The 18,104-nt window shown below is 54.1% G+C and overlaps 2 protein-coding genes across 5 annotated transcripts in view; both read right to left on the reverse strand.

Annotated features, from left to right (window-relative positions):
* Window positions 1-10,262, reverse strand: part of C13H4orf50 (chromosome 13 C4orf50 homolog) — a 33,154-nt gene extending 22,892 nt beyond the window's left edge. Inside the window, 6 exon segments of the mRNA XM_090343172.1 lie at window positions 1,184-1,423; window positions 4,389-4,405; window positions 4,408-4,876; window positions 7,281-7,419; window positions 9,181-9,555; window positions 10,205-10,262. Of these exon segments, the coding sequence (XP_090199298.1) occupies window positions 1,184-1,423; window positions 4,389-4,405; window positions 4,408-4,876; window positions 7,281-7,419; window positions 9,181-9,464 (1,149 nt within the window). The 5' untranslated portion in view covers window positions 9,465-9,555; window positions 10,205-10,262.
* A 112-nt stretch (window positions 10,263-10,374) lies between these two features.
* Window positions 10,375-18,104, reverse strand: part of Jakmip1 (janus kinase and microtubule interacting protein 1) — a 72,936-nt gene continuing 65,206 nt past the window's right edge. For 2 of the 4 annotated variants that reach the window (XM_090343847.1, XM_090343845.1), the window contains 5 exons: window positions 17,219-17,296; window positions 16,090-16,293; window positions 15,509-15,574; window positions 13,206-13,281; window positions 10,375-12,204 (listed from right to left, as the gene is read on the reverse strand). In XM_090343847.1, the coding sequence (XP_090199973.1) occupies window positions 13,231-13,281; window positions 15,509-15,574; window positions 16,090-16,293; window positions 17,219-17,296 (399 nt within the window). In that variant the 3' untranslated portion in view covers window positions 10,375-12,204; window positions 13,206-13,230. The remainder of the gene's footprint in view (window positions 12,205-13,205; window positions 13,282-15,508; window positions 15,575-16,089; window positions 16,294-17,218; window positions 17,297-18,104) is intronic. The other 2 variants (XM_090343849.1, XM_090343846.1) reach the window with 2 other exon arrangements.

An 18,104-nucleotide genomic window follows, 5' to 3' on the forward strand; every position in this document is an offset into this window, starting at 1 on the left:
ACCCAGGTGCAGTCATCCAGAGATGACAGAAGAGAGCAGTGCTCCACAGCCTAGAGGGACCACGGGCCTTAACAAGGCTTTCCTTGACCTTGCCTGACCTTCCCTCAAATCCAGTCCTGTTGCCCTCCTTTGTGGCCTCCCCTCCTCCCACTGCAGACTTGTAGCCTCTCCGTTGTCTGTGCAGTGCCGTGTGTAATGTCTACTTCTGTTCACAAACCAGAGGCCTCAGTCCAGGCTGTGTGGTACGTAGTTCCACCCAGAACTCGCACCAATACCCACATTGGAGCCACCCCCCCAGCCAGCAAAAGTGAATGTCTGGGGTCCTTACAGCATTCAGAAAGCCTGGCTCTCCTGGAACTGTCCCTGTGTTCTAGCCCTGTCACCGGACTCTTGTTTCTGTCCGTCTGGCCCTCACTTGATTAGAATGAAGCACTCTGTGTACAGTTTAAAATCACCCCTGAAGTGAAATGAGGAAAGTGTGAAGACAGGAAAGGAAGTGAACACAACAGGAAAGGAGACAGGGCAGAGGGTGGAAAAAAAGGGGAGCCAGGAACTCAAGGTGAGAATGAGAAGAGATAGAGGAAGGAATAGACAGAGAACGGGAAAGGCCGAGACACCCTGTCAAAGCCATTCGCTCCTCAGCGGCAGGAAAGGCTACCTCTGTGCTGACTCAGACTCTGCTGCGGTTTTGTGATGCATCCAGGTTGCTTTCACTGCCCTTCCACAAACACTTCTGTGCAGCAGGCCCTCTGGTGCCGAGGCCCCAGCTGTGGATAAATCGTATCTCCCCACCCTGAGGGGGATATCCAGAAACATTCTAGAAGTCAGCTGACTTCTGTCACCCCTTCCTTTTACCAGTGATGAAACCAGTACTCAGAGAGGAAAAGCCGCTTGTCCAAACCACACAGCCAGTCAGCCAGAGAACGGAGCTGCCATGTTCATGTCTCTAAACCTGCTTTTCCCTGCTCGCCTGGTCCACCCGCCCTGCCCCTCAGCTCCAGGGAGCACGGGCTGTAACTGCCTGGCTTTGCCTGGGTGTGCAATTATTTTTAAAGCTAAGCAGAACCAAGGTGACAATGCCCAAGTACCAAGAGTGATGTGTTAGCCCAGGCCTTGCCTGGATGGTAAAACTCGGGGGGGGGGGGGAGATAGCTCGGTGATGACTTTCACCATGCATCGTCACCGGTTTCACACCACGGGCATTTGGGCTGTCTTTCATTTCCACCCATTCTGAACAGTCAGTGCTGACATGAAGGGCATCCAGGCACAGCTCGTGAAGAACCTTCCTTTGCAAATGTTCCCAGAAGTCACAGGTCAGACCCACCCCAGCCATGTTTAAGGCAGCTGGTATTTCCCACCAAGAAGATTGGCTGCTATTCTGCAATAGCTCCAGACCTCGGCAGCAATTGTCCTTATCAATATTCTGAAAAAAAACCAGGAAGAAAGGAGCCTCGGGGTTTCACTCGTCAGCATCTGGGTAGCCCAGGAGGCGGAACGACTAGCTATGGATGCCATTCTGGGTGGATTTCACCCGCACAGCCACAGATTCACTCAGTGGCTACGAGGAGTGGCTGTGCACGACACCCTACTGGGCAGGGAGTGTCCAGGGACCCTGCTATGACCTCAGCCCCCCCCCACACCAGTCAGCCCCTCACCACCATGACCTCAGCCCCTCCCTCCATGACTTTTCATCTGCACCTCTGTCCCTCTCTCACTGGGCCAGGCCACAGCCCTGTGCTCTCCTCTGCTGCAGCAGTCCAGTGGCCTGCTGTCTGAAAAGCAGGGCCCCACTCAGCATACTGCATGGCCCAGGACCCACTGCTACATCTGTGACGTAGGAAGCATCTAACGGACGCCATCCCCCCGTAGTGCCACACAGACTGGAGACCAAGCCTTTCCCACAGGGGCTTCAGGAGACACTTGTTAAAACTGTGGCACAACCCCCTCCAGACACTAGTGCTGCAGGCGCCACTGGGAATGGAAGAGGTGTCTTGTTGAAGCTACCCAGCCTCTGCCACTGCCAGCAACCACAGCACTAACACACCCTTGCTATGTGGTGGCCCTGGCAGGGTTTGGACCTCCTGATGCCCAACTGCCCCTGTGTACAAAGGGAATAAGGCTGACTACAGTGCCCCCCACAGGAAGCACCATCTGTAAAGTGGGATGGCTCACACAGGAGCTGCAGAAGCCTAGACCCTCCCCAAAAGGACTGGAGCCAGGTATGCATCCCCCTGGGTTCTTGGGCAACTCATCCAAAGGGGGCCTGTGGGTTGAATCCCTCCCCCACCCCCTTATTCATATATTGGAATCTCAAGCCCAGAACCTGCGACCTTCTGTTCATGTATCGGCCTGAGATCCTGCCTGTGAGCAGGGCAGTTTGAAACCACTACGAATGGTGTCCTAGATAAGGAGGGAAAAATGGGACACAGCATGCAAGGAAGCCAGTGTGAAGACCCAGCTCCACGCCAAAGGCAAGCAGAGGCTTGGGGAAAAGCCTTCCCTCACAACCTTAGAAGCCAGCCCTGCTGCCACCTAGGCCTTGGCCTCCAGAGCTGGCAGGAAATCCCCACTAGTTAGTGATACCTGTTATGTCACCGCTGACAAATGAATACAATACAGCCATCATGTTTCCACGGGAGACTCGAACCCCCTGCACATGAGGATCTTCAAAGGAGGAAGCCTGAGCCATGGAGGAGGGCACAGTGCAGGTCCACAAAGGGCTGCTGGGCCCGTGACACACGACCTGCTTCATACAGCCACCGGGGAGCTGGCCCTGACCTCAAAACGCAGCAGCAGGGTGCAGGTATGGCTGCGGCTGTCCCTGGGACTGAGCTACTGGTGGCACCAGTAGTCCTCACCCTCCAGGGTGGTTTATCCATCCAGGATGGGAGAGGGCCGCGGGGTACACACGGCTGTCTCAGGGTTAGAGGACAGCAAACGCCTGCTGAATATTTAGGAGGTCACACTCTCCCAGATGACCAGAAACAGCAAGTCACGCAGGGTGGGTGGAGAGATGGGGAGGAAGATTAAGCGAACACCCTGAAGTCAACATTGATCGGGCAATTACAGAACAAATCTAAATGACAACTTCCATCTACGTATGCTTTATTTTCCACGATGACAATGGATCCCCAGGCTGAGTGGCACACTTGGTTTTCCTTTTACCAGGGAGGAAGAAGAGGAGGGAGGAAGACGTGAGAAGATAAAATAGTACCACGGGGAACCCAGGGATTCCGCATGCCATTCTCCAGAGCAGCATCAAGGTTCCAGCCAGGCAACGCATTTTTTCACGAGCGCCCCCTGCAGGCCGATGTCCTTCCCTAACTGCAGCTGGCTGGCAGAAGCCCTGTGGACCTCAGAAGGCTGAGGTAAGGCTCCCCTTTCCTGAAGGGCCCTGGCACACTGGAGTTCCATCAAGTTTGGGTCCAATTTGGGACCCTCAATAAATACGTAATAACAGGAAATGGATGCTGCCTCTGAGGGGAGAAGAGCCTCAGATTCACTGGGCCTCTGAAAACGCCCAGTGGGGTACCAGGAACTGGACCGGCTACAGCAGGGAAGGCGAGGACAAACACCATGAAGGGCACAGGGTGGCAGCTGCCTGAATTGGTGTGTTGAGCAGCTAGGTGAGTGTCTAGATGGAGAGAGTGCAGGACACATGCAAGGCTGGTGAGGCACAGGCAGGCGGTGGCTGAAGTGGTCCACATTCCCATCTCCATCCGAACCCCCAGGTAAAGCAGGGGGAGGCTTTGGGAGAAGGCTAGAGGCCGCAGGGGTGGGTAAGTGGCATCATCAGAGGCCCAGGGAGAGGCCCAGGGAGACACAGCGCAGGCGAGGGCGGATGGTCCCTTCTGACCATGGACTAAACATCTAGAACTGTGGGAAATATCTGGTGTTTCTGAGCCCTCTATCTAGGATTTTCTGTAAGAACAGCTCCAAGGGACTGTCTATAAGCAGTGTATTGGTAAGTGGGAGGATGGATGGATGGATGGATGGATGGATGGATGGATGGATGGAATAAGTGGAAGGTAGGATGAACAGACAAGGATCTGGGGAGCTGGGTCAGTGGACAGAAAAGTGAGTGTGGTGCCAGGTGGAGTGGCTCACTCCTGTCATCCCAGCAACTCAGGAGGCTGAGATCTGAGGATCGTGGTTCAAAGCCAGCCCGGGCACTAAAATGCTTGAGACTCTTATCTCTAATTAACCACCAGAAAACTGGAAGTGGGGCTGTGATCAAGGGGCAGGGTGGTAGCCTTGAGCTGAAGAGCTCGGGGAGAGTGTCTAGGCCCAGAGTTCAAGTCCCTGGGGGGAAATAATTACCAAGTGGCTGGATGGGAGGATGGCAGAACCAAGCGCCATCACTCCTGCCCTGGGGTACAGCCACTTACCAGGCTACAGTGGCCAGCGGGGCAGGAGCTCTCAGCTGGGCTCGCAGGCGCTGGTTTTGCTGGGTGAGCTCTTCCACCTGGCTGTGCAGGCCGATCTCAGACAGCTCCAGTCCATAGATGTGGCAGCGTAGCTCTTCCACCTGGGCCCTCAGCCTGCACTCAGTGGCACGCTGCTCCTGCAGTCTGCGTGCCTGCTCTGGAGCCACAGGGGGCCTGGCTGAGACCTGTGAGCTGCACCCCAGGGCAGTAGCATCCAGCTGGGTCAGCAGAAGAGCTGCAGCCCGGCAGAGATGCCGCACCTCGAGCTCCAACTGCTGCACTTGGGCCCGCAAGACGCGCTCCTGCTCCCGCACCAGGCCGAGCTGGCGCCGCTGAGACTGCCGGCAGCGCTCCAGGGCAGCTGCCTGCCGCCCCAGCTCCTCGTCCTTGCGCCTCAGCTGCTTATGCAGCCGCTGCATCTGTCGTGCCGCCCTCTCCTCTTCCTTCACCTACAAGTTGGCAGTGGCAAGTGTCAGGAAAGCCCCAAGTGTACACGACAGCTCACTCTGACCCTGTCCTGTCCTACCGTGCTCATATTTTGTGTGTTTTGCTTTATTCAGTAATGGGGCTTGAACTCAGGGCCTGGAGCTCTCACTTAGCTTTTGTGCTCAAGACTGGTCCTCTACCCTTGAGCCACTCCTTCACTTTGCAGGCTAACTGGAATAAAAATCTTAACAGATTTGTCTGCTGAGGATGGCTTTGAAGGGTGAGCCCCGCATCTCCGTCTCCTGAGTATCCAAGATTACAAGTGTGAACCACCCATGCCTTGCTATGGAGTTTTGGGGTTTTTGTGTGTGTGTGTGTGTCCATCTTCTATAATAAAATAGTGCACCCCAAAAAAAATATTGCACCCAAACCATCTCAATTAGAGTTTGGGGCTCTCCCTAACCATTCTCATGGGAGCCAAGAAACACTCTCACCTCACCCCAGGCCAACTTGCACTCATGTGATAGCCCCCAAGTTCTTGGAAAGATTGCTATGGCCTGGAAGGGTCATCGGAGACGCCCCAGCCTGGATAGACCTCCCTAGTTTGTAAACCTCTACTGCCTGAGGCCCTGCTGTCCCGGATCCCACCCCAACACGGCCCCAACCTTCATACCCAGTGAGAGCCTGCATCTGCTGGGCAGGCTAGCCCAGGGCTCGTGTGTTCCTATAAATTACAGACCTGGTGACAGGGCTGCCAGCTGTCTGACGGGACACTCAGAAGTGACCTGCATGAAATCATAGCTATGATTCACCATCGGAGCTTGGCATCTGACGCTCAGCCTTTCCTTGGTCCATCTGGCCACCAGCCTGCCCAGAGAATGCCTTCCCTGCCCTGTTCCAACACTTCGCTTCCTCTATACCACACCAACTGGGGTGCACCTCCTTGAAAATGGGGAGTCCTTGCCTGCTTTTCCAAGTGCCTTAATCAGGCAAAGGCAGCCCCTGTGTTTAAAAAAAAAAAAAAAGAAGTGTTTTTCAATGGCTCTGTGCTGCCACTACCAGCCAGAGAGACTATGGAAGATGGAGAGAGCCAGGAGTGAACAGGAAAGAGAAAACTTGGGAGAAGCCTGGGCCGGTGTTGTGGGGCAGTTTGTTTGGTGGGAGGGTAGGTGAGGGACAGGTGAAGACTGGGAGGAAACCCCCTGGGAAGCCCTCCTGATGGTGGGAATTCTGTAGCCAAGGTTGTGTGGAGGGCAGGTGGGCTGTGAGTGAGCCCAGGTCTGCACCGGAAGGTCGTCTCTCTGGGCACTGCTCCCGCGGTACTGGCAATCATAGTGCACTGGACAGATAGACTATAGAGCTGCGTCCCGCACAGCCTACTTCTAAATCCAGTACCGCCAGCAAGGGACGGCAGCTGGAGGCCAGGGGAATGGTGCTGGACCCAGTGGTAGCTGAGGGGCCCTGGGCAAGGCTCTGCTTTGCTTCTGGACATGGGGCTTAGTAACAGATCTACCAGCATGCACACATCACCCAGGACAGCAATGTGTAAATAGCTACACCCAGAAGTCTCTGCACAACAATCTGAGGGTGATTACCATTGTTAATCCCATCCAACACAGAGAGAAGCTGAGGCCCAGAGAGGGTAAGCCATCGCCCAGTGTCACACAGCTTGTTCAGCAGCACAGCTAGGGTCTGGCTCCCTGTTTCTGCCTCCCAAGCATGGCCTTTAATCTCCCCCGTGAGCCCCATGTGTCCCCAGAGAGCTTTCTGACTCACATCCCCACTCCCAAAATGTCTCGTACACAACTAAAATGGTATTTCCACATCGCCATCTGATCCTGAGCGCTCTTACCTGGGCCCCTAAACCACAGGAGGAGGGAGTTTCTGCAGTGGTTCCCGAGCCCTCCCCTCAGTCTCCCCACCCACTTCTCCCTGCACACTCCTCTGCTGTCTGGGCCTGGAGGCTCTTCTGCAGCCCTGTGCCTTTGCACACACCGTCTCCATGCTGCATGTGTCTTTTCCAACAAGGCCCCCTCTCTGTGCTGTTCCTCCAGGATGTGTACACTGTCACACAGCGCCCTCACCTCCTCCTAGCTCCAGCATTCAGTCTTAGCACCCTGGGCTCTAAGGCAGACAGAGCCTGCCCCAACCTGCACGGGGCTCCCAGGATAGGGAGCTGTGTCCGCTGCCTACCATTCTCCAGTGTGGCCTGGCCCTGGGGGCCTCAGGCACAAAGAATACTGAGAAGAGCTGTGGACAGCCCGTGGGTCCCCTGTGTCCCCAGGAGCCGGAAGGGCACGCAGGGCCTTGGTCTATGAAGGATCCCTCCCATCCTTCACCCCCCTCAGCCTGCGCTGCCCCATGCTGGCTCTGTCTAGCCACTATCCTGGCTTTACTGGGAAGGGGTGAGCATTACAGGACACCAACCCTGCTGGCCAGCTCTCCCTGCAGCCCCCGCAGCTGCTCCTGCACACAGAGAAAGGCGCTGCGTTCCTGGGCTGCACACGCGCTCAGCTGGTCCACCTTGCATAGCAGTCTCTTCTCGGACAGCTCCAGCTCCTGCACCCTGTGGATGGGGGTGGGGAGTCACCAGGAGGTGAGGGGCCTGGGGAGTCACCCGGGCTGGGAAACCCTACCGGAGGTCTCCAAGACCCAGGACAGCGTGCCCTCATTTTGTTTGGCCACTGATAGCTGACAAAATTATGCTTTGTAAAACATGCATATGCATTAAAAGTTGTCTGAGCCTGGTGGCTCATTCCTATAATCCTACTCAAGAAACGGAGATCTGAGGGTCACAGTTTGAAGCCAGTCTAGACAGGAATGTCTGTGAGACACTTAGCTCCAATTAACCACCTAAAAGCCAGAAGTGGAGGTATGGCTCAAGGAGTACGGTGTCGCCTCGAAGAGGAAGACAAATAGCATAAAGCCCTGAGTTCAAGCCCTAGTAATAACACAAAAGAAGCAGATAAAATGGCAATTTCTTTCTCAAATTTCTTCCTTCCTTCATTTTCTTTCTTTTTTCCTTCCTTCCTTCTTTTTTTTCCCCAGAGGAGTTTATTGATGGACATTAGGGGTAGATAGAAGGCAGACTTATCAAGTCTGGGAAAATACAGCAAGCCACATCTTTTCTTTGGTGATGAATGTATGTATGTGCCCTTGCATAGAATCTGAAGGGGCTGAGCACTAAGAAAAAATATTAGAGGTGTATACAAACAGCACAAGGAAGGAAGGGTTCAGGGCAGATAATTAAAACTTGGATGCCTTGGCTAGTTTCCATCTGCATTCCACGCAATCCTGGAGTTGGTGGAAAACATCCCTAGCCACTTGTGACATCTGGAGGCTGGGTAGGGGAGAGCATGGTAGATCGGTTAAGAATAAGCAGTCAGAAGCTGGGGCTGTATTGGAGTGGTTAAGGGCCTGACAGGAGGCCTTAGAAGATGTCTGATTGTAGGGTAGGATGGGAGACCCAAGAAGCTGCCAGGGTAACTGACCAGAGTCTAAGACGCACCTTAAGTTTCTGTCCAGTTAGAAGACAGGTATGAGCATTAGACAGGCATGGTCACTAACTATTTTCTTTTGATCTCTCAGCTCTGGTTAGTTTTGAAAGGTCAGGCACAAAGTGACTCCATTTAGGACGCTGCTGTTGAATCATCTTTGTAATAATCACTTACATTTTTTTTCACCCATTGACAGAAATCCAGTCCATGCTACCGACCATTTACTACCCTGCCTGACCAAATCCTTCCTGAAATGGGCCTGCTTTCTGCATTCTCAGACGTGCACCCAAAACCAGGGCTTTAGCTCTTGCCGGTCCCCCCATCCCCGGCTGACATGATCCATCCCCTGCCTCTGTTTCCCCATCTGTCAAAGATGATGCCCCTCCCACAGGACTCAGGGAAGTCCAGGTAGGAGCAACATGGAAGGCAAGCCCTGGGCACTTTTCCTGGCCTTGGTTCAGCCCCTACACCCTTCTGCCCACCTCCTGCAAGATGGCAGCCCTTCTTTGACGCAGGCAGAAGGCACAGCCTACAGTGACGATGTCTCTGGCTCTCCTAGTGCTTCCCCCACAGACAGCTTCGGCCACTACCCTGCTGGTCTCTATTCTTCTTCATCACATGTGGAGATAAGCAGGGGTACCTGGAAACCTCCACGGGTACAGAAAGACAGGATGGGGAGGACAGGAGGATGGAGGGCAAATGGCCACAGGTGGGCCAGGCGCCTCTATAGGCCCTGACCTCAGCTGGAGAGGAGATTCAATGTGCTCTGGGAGCACAAGGCGGCTGGGCCCCGAATCTGTCAGACACACAGAGCTTGCCAGCACACCTACCTGGCCCTCAGGTCGGGCTCCGACAGCACGCACTCATCCTCAGCAGCCAGCAGCTTCTGCTCGGAGGACACCAGCTGCTCCTGGAGCTGCCCCACGGCCCCATCTGGGCTGCAGCTGGCTCCCTCCGGAAGGCATCCCTCTTCACCGGCCTCCTCTGCATCCTGGAATACCCAGCGCGTGTCGATCGTCACGTCGACGTTCATCACGTCAAGCCCGTCGCTGCGGGGGGCTCTGATCACGTAGCTGAAGCTTTTCTCAGCCCGGCCCTGGAGAGAGGGCTCCATGCTATCAAGACAAAGTCAGGGGGCTCTGCGGCATGGGTTTCTTGAAGATTACAAGGTGGCTGCCATGCCTTTGATTGTCCAGAAAAATGTCCTTTGGGGAAGGCAAGAATAGGTAGATTATTCATGAGAGGATGGCACAATCACCATACAATATGAATGAGAGCCTCTCGCCTTACAAGGCAGCTGCCAGCACTCACCCGAAGCAAGAGCCAGGCACAGAGCCACCTGCAAGTACATGCTTACCAAACAACACGCAGAATCATGAGACGAAGCCCAGGTTTTCACCCCACGATGCGTGAGGCTCCACACCCCTCCCTTGGCCTCGTCTGCAAGCCCAAGGTCACAGGAAGCAGGGCCCACAGCAGGTTCATACCAATGTCCCTCGCCCCTTTTGTGCCAGTACTAGGGTTTGAACTCAGGGCTTGGGAGCCATCCTTCAGCAGTTTTGTTTAAAGGTGGTGACCCACTGCTTGGAGCCACAACTTTGTTTCTGGCATTTCGGTGGCTGGTTAGAGATAAATGTCACCTAGACTTTCCTGGGGAGCAGGGGTGCCTGGAAAAAGTCCAGGGGTGCAGAAAGGCACGGTGGGGAGGACAGGAGGATGAAGGGCAAGTGGCCACGGGTGGGCCAGACACCTCTGTAGGCCGTGACCTCAGCTGGAGAGGAGATTCAGTGTACTATGGGAGCACAAGGTAACATGGCAGCGACTCAGGGCTCCCTAGCAGAGCAGTGTACTCACCTTCTGTCACCTCCATCTCTCAGGCCCGAGTGGCTGTCTGGGAACTGGGGAGGATGGGTACAGCAGCTGGCTTTACAGACTCTAGGGGGAGCCATTTCTGCCGCAAAAGCATGGCGCCATTCCCGCCAGCAGTGTGGGCAACAGGGGCAAGTCTTGAAGGTCTGGTGTCTAGTTGTCGCCTCCCACGGGGAGGCCCTGTGAGAAGCATCATGGGATCTGTCACCGCCAATCCCAGGGGCTGAAAGAGCATGGGCTGCCTGCAGGAGAGCGATGGCTGGCTGGGAGTGAGTGGTTGGGCCGACGTCAAAGCCAAGGCCACTGCCACGTATGGGTTGAATAGTGAGCTAGCCAATAGGGTGGCTGTCCTCTCAATAAAGCTCGTGTCACCTGACATGAGGCTACACTCTTCATGCAGGGACTGAGCTGTGGGCTCCTCCAGAGCCCCCGGGGGGTCAGCACAGCCCACCCCAATGCCTCTCGTCTGCCCAAGGAAGCAGGCGTGCCCTTGCCACCGATGACCTGTGCTCCTGTCACCGCCCCAGATGTGGACGTCTGGGTTTCCCAGCATTCTCTGGTTCCTTAGTACCTTGTCACCAAATGGTGGGAAATCCCAGGACTGGTGTGGCTGGGGTTTGGGTATTCTGATGTCAGCTTTCCTGATGCTGATGTGTTTGCTTCAAGTCCTGAAGCAAAGGCCGTGGGTCACATGGCCTCCCTATCTAGCCAGGTCCCCCGACATGCGGACGGATGTCCTTGCTTCTCCACACTCAGATTTGGCCTCCGAGGAGCCCCTGCTCCTCTGTCCAGTGTTTGGGCATCTGCTCTGTGGGTCCCCTCCAGGGCCTGAATAACAGTTGATCGTGATCTACTCCAGTTCTTCTCAATGTGAATCTCAGGATTGTTCTGCAGCCTCAGAATAGTCATTGCACCTGGCCATCTGGCCCTCCCAGACACAGGATCTTCACAGCCACGGTCCCATCTGATTGTGGGTGTATCCCCTGACACAAGTTTGGGAGGGGACAGTCACATGGGTCAGCCATCTCCAGAGGGCCCCTGCCCACCCACCTGAGGGCAAGGACAAGAAGGGCCATCACTTCTATTCTCTGGGAGTTTCCTTCTGGCCTGGGCTTGACATCCAGGTATCCAGCCTGGCTCTCCTCACTGCTCTCTGCTCATTCTCATGGGTGACCCTGACGCCTGCCTGCTGGGTTGAGGATTCAGGATTTGGCTGTAGGGGTTCCACCCTATGGGAGTGAGGGGGCAAGGAGCCCTCTTTCAGCAGCCTCCCTATTACAGCTTATAACTGAGGCCCCAGACAGGCTAAGCATAGCCAATCCGGCGGCTATGTACGCCCCTATGGTCTCTGACATGCGGTGGAACTTTTGCCATGTCACACTCACAGTGAGCACGTGAAATGTCAGGTTCCCTTGGAAATCTGCAGTCACTGGGGTTCAACAGCCGCCAGGCTCTGCCCCCCTCTCTCTGGCTGCTGAGTTCAGCTGTGCTTCGACTGAGGGTGTTTTGCTCACCTGGCAATCACATGGACAACTCCAGGTCCCCTGGAAGATAAGACTCTATGCACACAGTTTATGATTTATGTACAGGGGATAAAAGGGAGTCTGTGTGCAGTGGGCACATACACGTGGCCAAGGGAGGCACACAGCATGGGGACAGGGACTCCGGCCTGTCCCCAGACAACGCGTGGCTCCCGAACCCTGGGTTTCTGCTAATTGCACTTGGTTTCCTGGCGTTTGGGTCTCTTCTTGCTCAGGGTCTTGGGATATGAGTTTGGCTCCGAGTATGCCACAGTTCCCATCGTCCCCACAGAGTTTGACTGCTGGATCCAGCCCAACATCCAACATCCACAGGCCACGATGCTGTCACCGGATGCACGTGGGCTCTGGGCTCGGGTCTTGGCTGGAGTCACTGTTGAATTTTGGTTTGAGTAGGGTGGGGATTGCCACAGGGACTCAGTTTACGCCACAAACTCTTTTTCTATCCTATAAGATTAGAAAATAAAATTTAGAGTGCCATAAGAACCAAGAGTGGGACTAGAAAAGCCTCCCTGCCTCCTGAACCCCCAAGCTGAGCCTCCCTGGGCCCAGGGAAGCTCCCTGGACATTCTAGGCAGACCAGCAATGCCCACTGGGACACTGGGAACCCATGATGGGACTGGTGGCCTCCAGACCTGAGGTCAGGCCCTCTTTCACTCATGCCACATTGAGCAGCCATCAGCCATGGCCAGGCCCTGTCCCAAGCAACAATGAACAGAAGGTTCCAGCCCTAGCTCTCACAGACAGGGGTCAGCTTGAGGGACATCCCTGATGACATCAGACAAGGCCCAGCATCAGAGCTTTGCCGGGCCATCTAAGCATCTTGTGGGCAGCGGGGGCGGGGGGGGCAGGATATAAGTCTGGAAACTGGAGGCTTTTAGCCTGTGGTGGACTCAAGGCAGAACGTGGGCACCCAGGGCCCTTGGCAGACACCAGCCTTGAGTGGAGCATTCTATTCAGGGAGTCACAGCCCATGTGTCAAAACAGGAGCACAGGTGACCGCCAATGCCACAGAACACTGGCCAGAATGTCTTCCTTCTTACAGCCCCTAACCAGGCATCAAAAACAGGCATGAGGGGGCTGGGAGTTTGTCCTAGTGATAAAGTGCTTGCCTAGCATGCATGAAGACCCGGGTTCAATTTCTTGGTAACAAATACATAGAAAAAAGCAAGAAGTATGGTACTGAGGCTCAAGTGGTAGAGTTCTAGCTTGAGAAAGTCCAAGAACAGTGCTCAAGCCCTGAGCTCAAGCCCAGGACTGGCAAAAAAAAGAAAAAAAAAAAAGAAAGAAAACAACCAGCATGAGGATCAAGGGGCAGGGAAAGGAGTGGACAAGGCGCTGGATGGCTCTGTGTGTGTGTGTGTGTGTGTGTGTGTGTGTGTGTGTGTGTGTGTGTGTGTAAACATGGGTGTGTGTCATTGCATCGAAGGACAAGAAAAGTTACCGACCCGAGCACTCCGCTCCCTGAAGTCATCAAGGCCACAGGATGAATGCTAGTGAGAAAAACAGAAACAGGAACAAAAACTACACAATAAGGCCAAAAGAAAATGAAGAAAAGAAAAGAAAGAGAAAGAAAGAAAGAAAAAAAGAGAGAAAGATGTAAGATCAGTGATAGGGGCTCAGCAACATCTCCCACCACCTATGACGCTGGGGTTGGAGGCAGAGAGGAACCGGAAATGAGAAGCCTGGAGAGGCTACATCTGGGAAACTGGGCCCCTGCTAACCCAGATTTCCTGGGGAGATGTGTGTCTCCAATCAGGACTTCCTGGTGTAGAGATGCAGCTGGAGGACAGGAGTGAGGGAGGTCATTGGGTGGTGGCTTCTTGTACACCAGCGTGGCTGTTCCAGGGCCCAGTCCAGATGACAGACACCTTACCTACCCACCTGACAAGGTGTTCAAAACCCTTCATAACCTGCACCGCAGCCCACACCTGCAATGCCAGCTACTTGGGAAGACCTGGAGGATCCCAGTTTGAGGACATGCCAGGCAAAATGGTCTCATCTCCACTTCAACCAAGGCTGGGTACCAGGTACTGAGAAATGCAGGTAGGCAGATTGTGGTCCAGGCTGTCCCAGCCCCCAAGTAAGATCCAATCTCAAACAGTATCAAACCAAAGTGCTGGCAGTGTAGCCTAAGTGGTAGAGCATCTGCCTAGCAAACACAAACCCTAGCACTATCCAAGAAAATTACTTTAGCCAGTGCCTGTGACTCACACTTGTGCTCTTCACTACTAGAGACTGGGGTGTGAGGCTCACAATTCAAAGCCAGCCAGATAAACAAATCTCATCTCCAATAAATCACCAAAAAGCCAAAAGTGGTGCTGTGGCTCAAGTGGTAGAGTGCTAGCCTTAACCAAGAAAACTAAGGAACAGCTCTCAGGCCCTGAGGTTAAGCCCCAGTACCAGCACGTGTACACACACACACACACACCCCACATACACGAATATGTACACACATGCACACACACACACACACACACACACACACACACACACACACATACTATCCCAATTTTAAGTCAATTTTGAAAGAAAAAGGAAAACATCTCACAGAAATTTTTTAAAAATCATACAGGCCAGATTAAAAGAGCATGTTTTTTCTTACTGCATTCCTGATTTGATTTGTTCAAATAGAATTGCATTGGGGCTGCTTTTGAAAATAGTTCTCTACACAGCATGTATCATTTATCAACAGAATTAAAGGCAGTAACAGACCCCCTTGGTCTCAGGCCACGGAAACCAGCTTCTCTTCCAGGAGAATTACACTTGCAATCCCCTGGGGTCCTCACATGGCCAGAAGGCTGAGGTGTGTGCCCAGGGCAGCTGGGGACTCAGGCTCTGTGACCTGAGCCATTCCCAGCCCCTGTGCACAGACTGCACGCCCTGGCCTCTGCCACCTCCAGATGACACCACGGGCTGTGCTCTAGTGAAGCTCCTGGCTCCCCAACACGGGTGGAAGACTCAAGGTGCCTGGTGGGCTCCTCTCTGGAGAGTGGGGTCAGGCAGCAGGCCCACCACATTCTAAACTTACGGCACCCCCCTCAAGCTGCCTTCTAGTGACCTTGGGTGGCATGGTTCAAGGCTGGTCTCTGGAGGAGTCAGCTTCCTCTAAACCCAGGAGCTGCCCTCTTCTTTCCTCTATACCCAGGTTGGTTACATGAAGTCAGAGGCCAATGTGACTGCTACACAGCCACAGGGACCCCAGCTTGCCAGCACTTCAGTGCTCCCACTCCCTCAGCCTCCATTTCCACTTCTACAAAATGGTCCTAAACACTAGGAACCTCGGTGTGTGTAGAAAATACCCAATGGGCCAGGAGAGGCCATTCCTGCTCCCTCTCCACAGGGGGAGGCCTGTCCTCCAGGACACACTGGCTATTTGCATGTGCATGTCATCTACAATGAATGAATACGCAGGCAATGGGTGATGCCTGTGGCTGGGGATGTTACCAAGGCCACCTCACACTTTCTAGTGAGGGGGCCACATAGGGACTGGGCTGTTTGTGGAACACACACACACACACACACACACACACACACACACACACACACACACACACTGCCCCTGGGATGCAAATAGCCACTAGGAAGAAGCTTGTCTTTGCCAGAGAGCATGGCTTGAATTTCCTGGAGGTGATGATAACGGGAAAGCAGGGGCCTAATCTCCGTATGCTATGGCTATGAGAACAGTCAGGACACAGAACTATTCCCCCACATCGCCCTTCCAGGACTCCGTAGGGCCCCAGCCACCCACCTTTTCCTCCAGCTCCTTCATGTGCCGTTTCTGAAGCTCCAGCTTGTCTTCCAAGTCCCGGATTCTCTGAAACACAGGATTATGGGTGTCACAAAGAGGATGCTGACCAGGGGGTGACAGAGGGAGAAAGGTCAAGTCAGAGAGCAATCAGGCAGCCCTGAGGCCCCATTGTGCTGCAGTCAGGGAAATCTGCTCCTACCCCAGTCATGAACAGTGGACAGAGGCTGTTCTTTAAGTTCATGGGATATTATACGGATACAGCAAGAGACAGGGATGCCAGGAAAGCCTTGGGCTGCACATGCTGAGAAAAGTACCCAGGACCTGATGGCTTTTTTTTTTAATAAAAAATAAATGAAAGGGTGGGGAGGAAGAAAAGAAAAGAAAAAGCACAGAGCAAACCACAAGGCTTTATCAGCCTTCAAGGGAGAAGAAGGCTAGGGGCTCACAGCACCTGGAGATTCACCCTGTCCACATACACCTGAGAAATCAGGAGTCCAGAAAGTGTCAGTACCCTAGCATAAGGCCTAGCATGATAGGGCACGGGGTACATACAGAAGAGAGAATGATGTGGCCACCCCTACCTGCTGGGCCTGCTGCAACAGCTCCATGCGCTCTCGCAGGATCTGGCTGTCGAACTCCCGGCTCTGCCGCAGGATCTGCCGTCGAACCTTCTCCACGGCCGCCTGCAGGTCCTCGCGCTGGCCTGCACTCAGGGCCTCGCTGGCCCTCTGGCCCGGCTCTTGCTGCAGTGCATTGTATAGCGTGGCCTCCAGGTCCTGGATTTTCTGTGAGGGTGTAGAGAGGTGGGCTGTCACTTAGAGGAGGTAGGCTGGGGACTCCGGAAGGGCTCTCAGCAAGGAGGGGCCATGCCTCCCAGCATGGCGGTGGCGTCTCTCAGCCCCTGCACACACAGCAGCTCAGACATCTTGGGCACACCAGAGAACCAAAGCCAGAAGTAGTAAATTCCACCTCCAATCTCCATTCAGTGTATACCAGAGACAGCTGGGATTCCATTAGGGTCTTCTCATATTTGGCTTTCATCTTCACTTTCTCCTTTTCTTTTTTGTGCCCTTACTAGGACTTGAACTCAGTGCCTCACAAAAGCTGATACTCAACTGATAAGCATCTTCACTTTCAGCTTTGCGGTGGTTAATTGGAGATAAGAATCTCACAAATTTTATTGCCCAGGCTGGCTTCAAACTGCAATTCTCCACCTCCTGAGTAGCTAGGAGTACAGGTGTGACCCACTGGCACTTGATAACGCTCAACTTTTCCAATGTTCTAGTGCATAAAGTGTCCCAAGTGCAAACAGGGACACTTCCGCACAGGGGAGGTGTCTTTATTCCAAAGCAATGGGGACCAAGCCAGCAGGTAGCCCTTCTCTGCGAAGCTGGAGGAGACAGTAGGGGCCCACTGGGGCACCCTGTGGCACCCAGCATTCAAATCATGAAAGGAAGTAACTGCCGGACCCTACACAAAGCTACCTGACCTTAGGGGATGTAAGTGGAAATATTTACATCTGAACAAACATGTAAGAAAGCTTCCTCTTCATTTCGGATCATCAGCAGTAGACCGCAATGTGTCTGAAGAAATCATAAAGGTCATTAGATACTTTTGCAAATCATGACTGGGGACAAGTGACCCTAGGCCACCACCGCCTGTAATGCAGAGTCTAGAAAGCCAAAGGGTCAAACCCACTTCCGGTCCTACCAGGTGGGCCTGGTCGAGGGCTTGCTTCCTGTAGTCCAGCTCCTCCTCCAGGTAGCCTTTCTGCCTGCTGAACAGGTCCTGAAAGAGAGGGTAGCACTGGTCAGGAAGAGGCCCAAGAAAGAGCCCATCCACCTACCTTGTGCTCGAACAGCCGTTTCACGGGGCTGTGGGGCTCATGGAGAAGGGGCTCTGCTGGGCCCACTGCTTCTAGCTGCCCTGATTGTCGGGGGGGACCTGGGACAAGGCCCTCAGGCCTCCTCCAGTGCCTCATCCTACCAATGGCACCACCTGCCGCTGCCTTCCCAAACCCAGATCAAAGGAGTCCTTCTAGGCCCCTCCTGCTGTGACCTTGGAGCCCCAAGCCGGCCTCAGCTGCTCTCAGAGCAGCTCTGCCCCTGCTCAGGCTGCACCCCCTTTTCCTGGTCAGTGTCACACTCATTTGGTTGGCGTCACGTGAAAGCCTTTCTTCTGTTTCCAAGTCCCATCGAGTCCCCTTCCCCGTGTGACCTGACCTGAACCCAGTTACACTTCTATCACCAAGTTGAGGTGGCAGAGCTAGACTTCGTTCTGCAGTGACTCATCAAAGCAGAGGGTCAGAGAAGACCCATGTCTGCCCTGGGTGCCATGGTTTACTGGTGGCCAGGATGGGACTAGAATCCAGGCCTTTTGGTGCCTGTCTGGGCACTCCACACACTGCAGGGGGCTTCCGGGCTCTGTCATTCTGCCCAACTCCCCACACCATCTCCCCCCGTGCTGGGAAGACTTGAACTGAAGGGCTGGGTACTGTGATCCTCTGTCCACAGCCTCTGGTAAATAACTGACCCTCCCTCTCATGAGATTCTCCAGGTTCCCAGCACCTCTCAAGGTCACATGGATGAAAAATCAG

Source organism: Megascapheus bottae, chromosome 13 (genome assembly GCF_031878675.1).
Source record: "Megascapheus bottae isolate mThoBot1 chromosome 13, mThoBot2.hap1, whole genome shotgun sequence".
Taxonomy (NCBI): domain Eukaryota; kingdom Metazoa; phylum Chordata; class Mammalia; order Rodentia; family Geomyidae; genus Megascapheus; species Megascapheus bottae.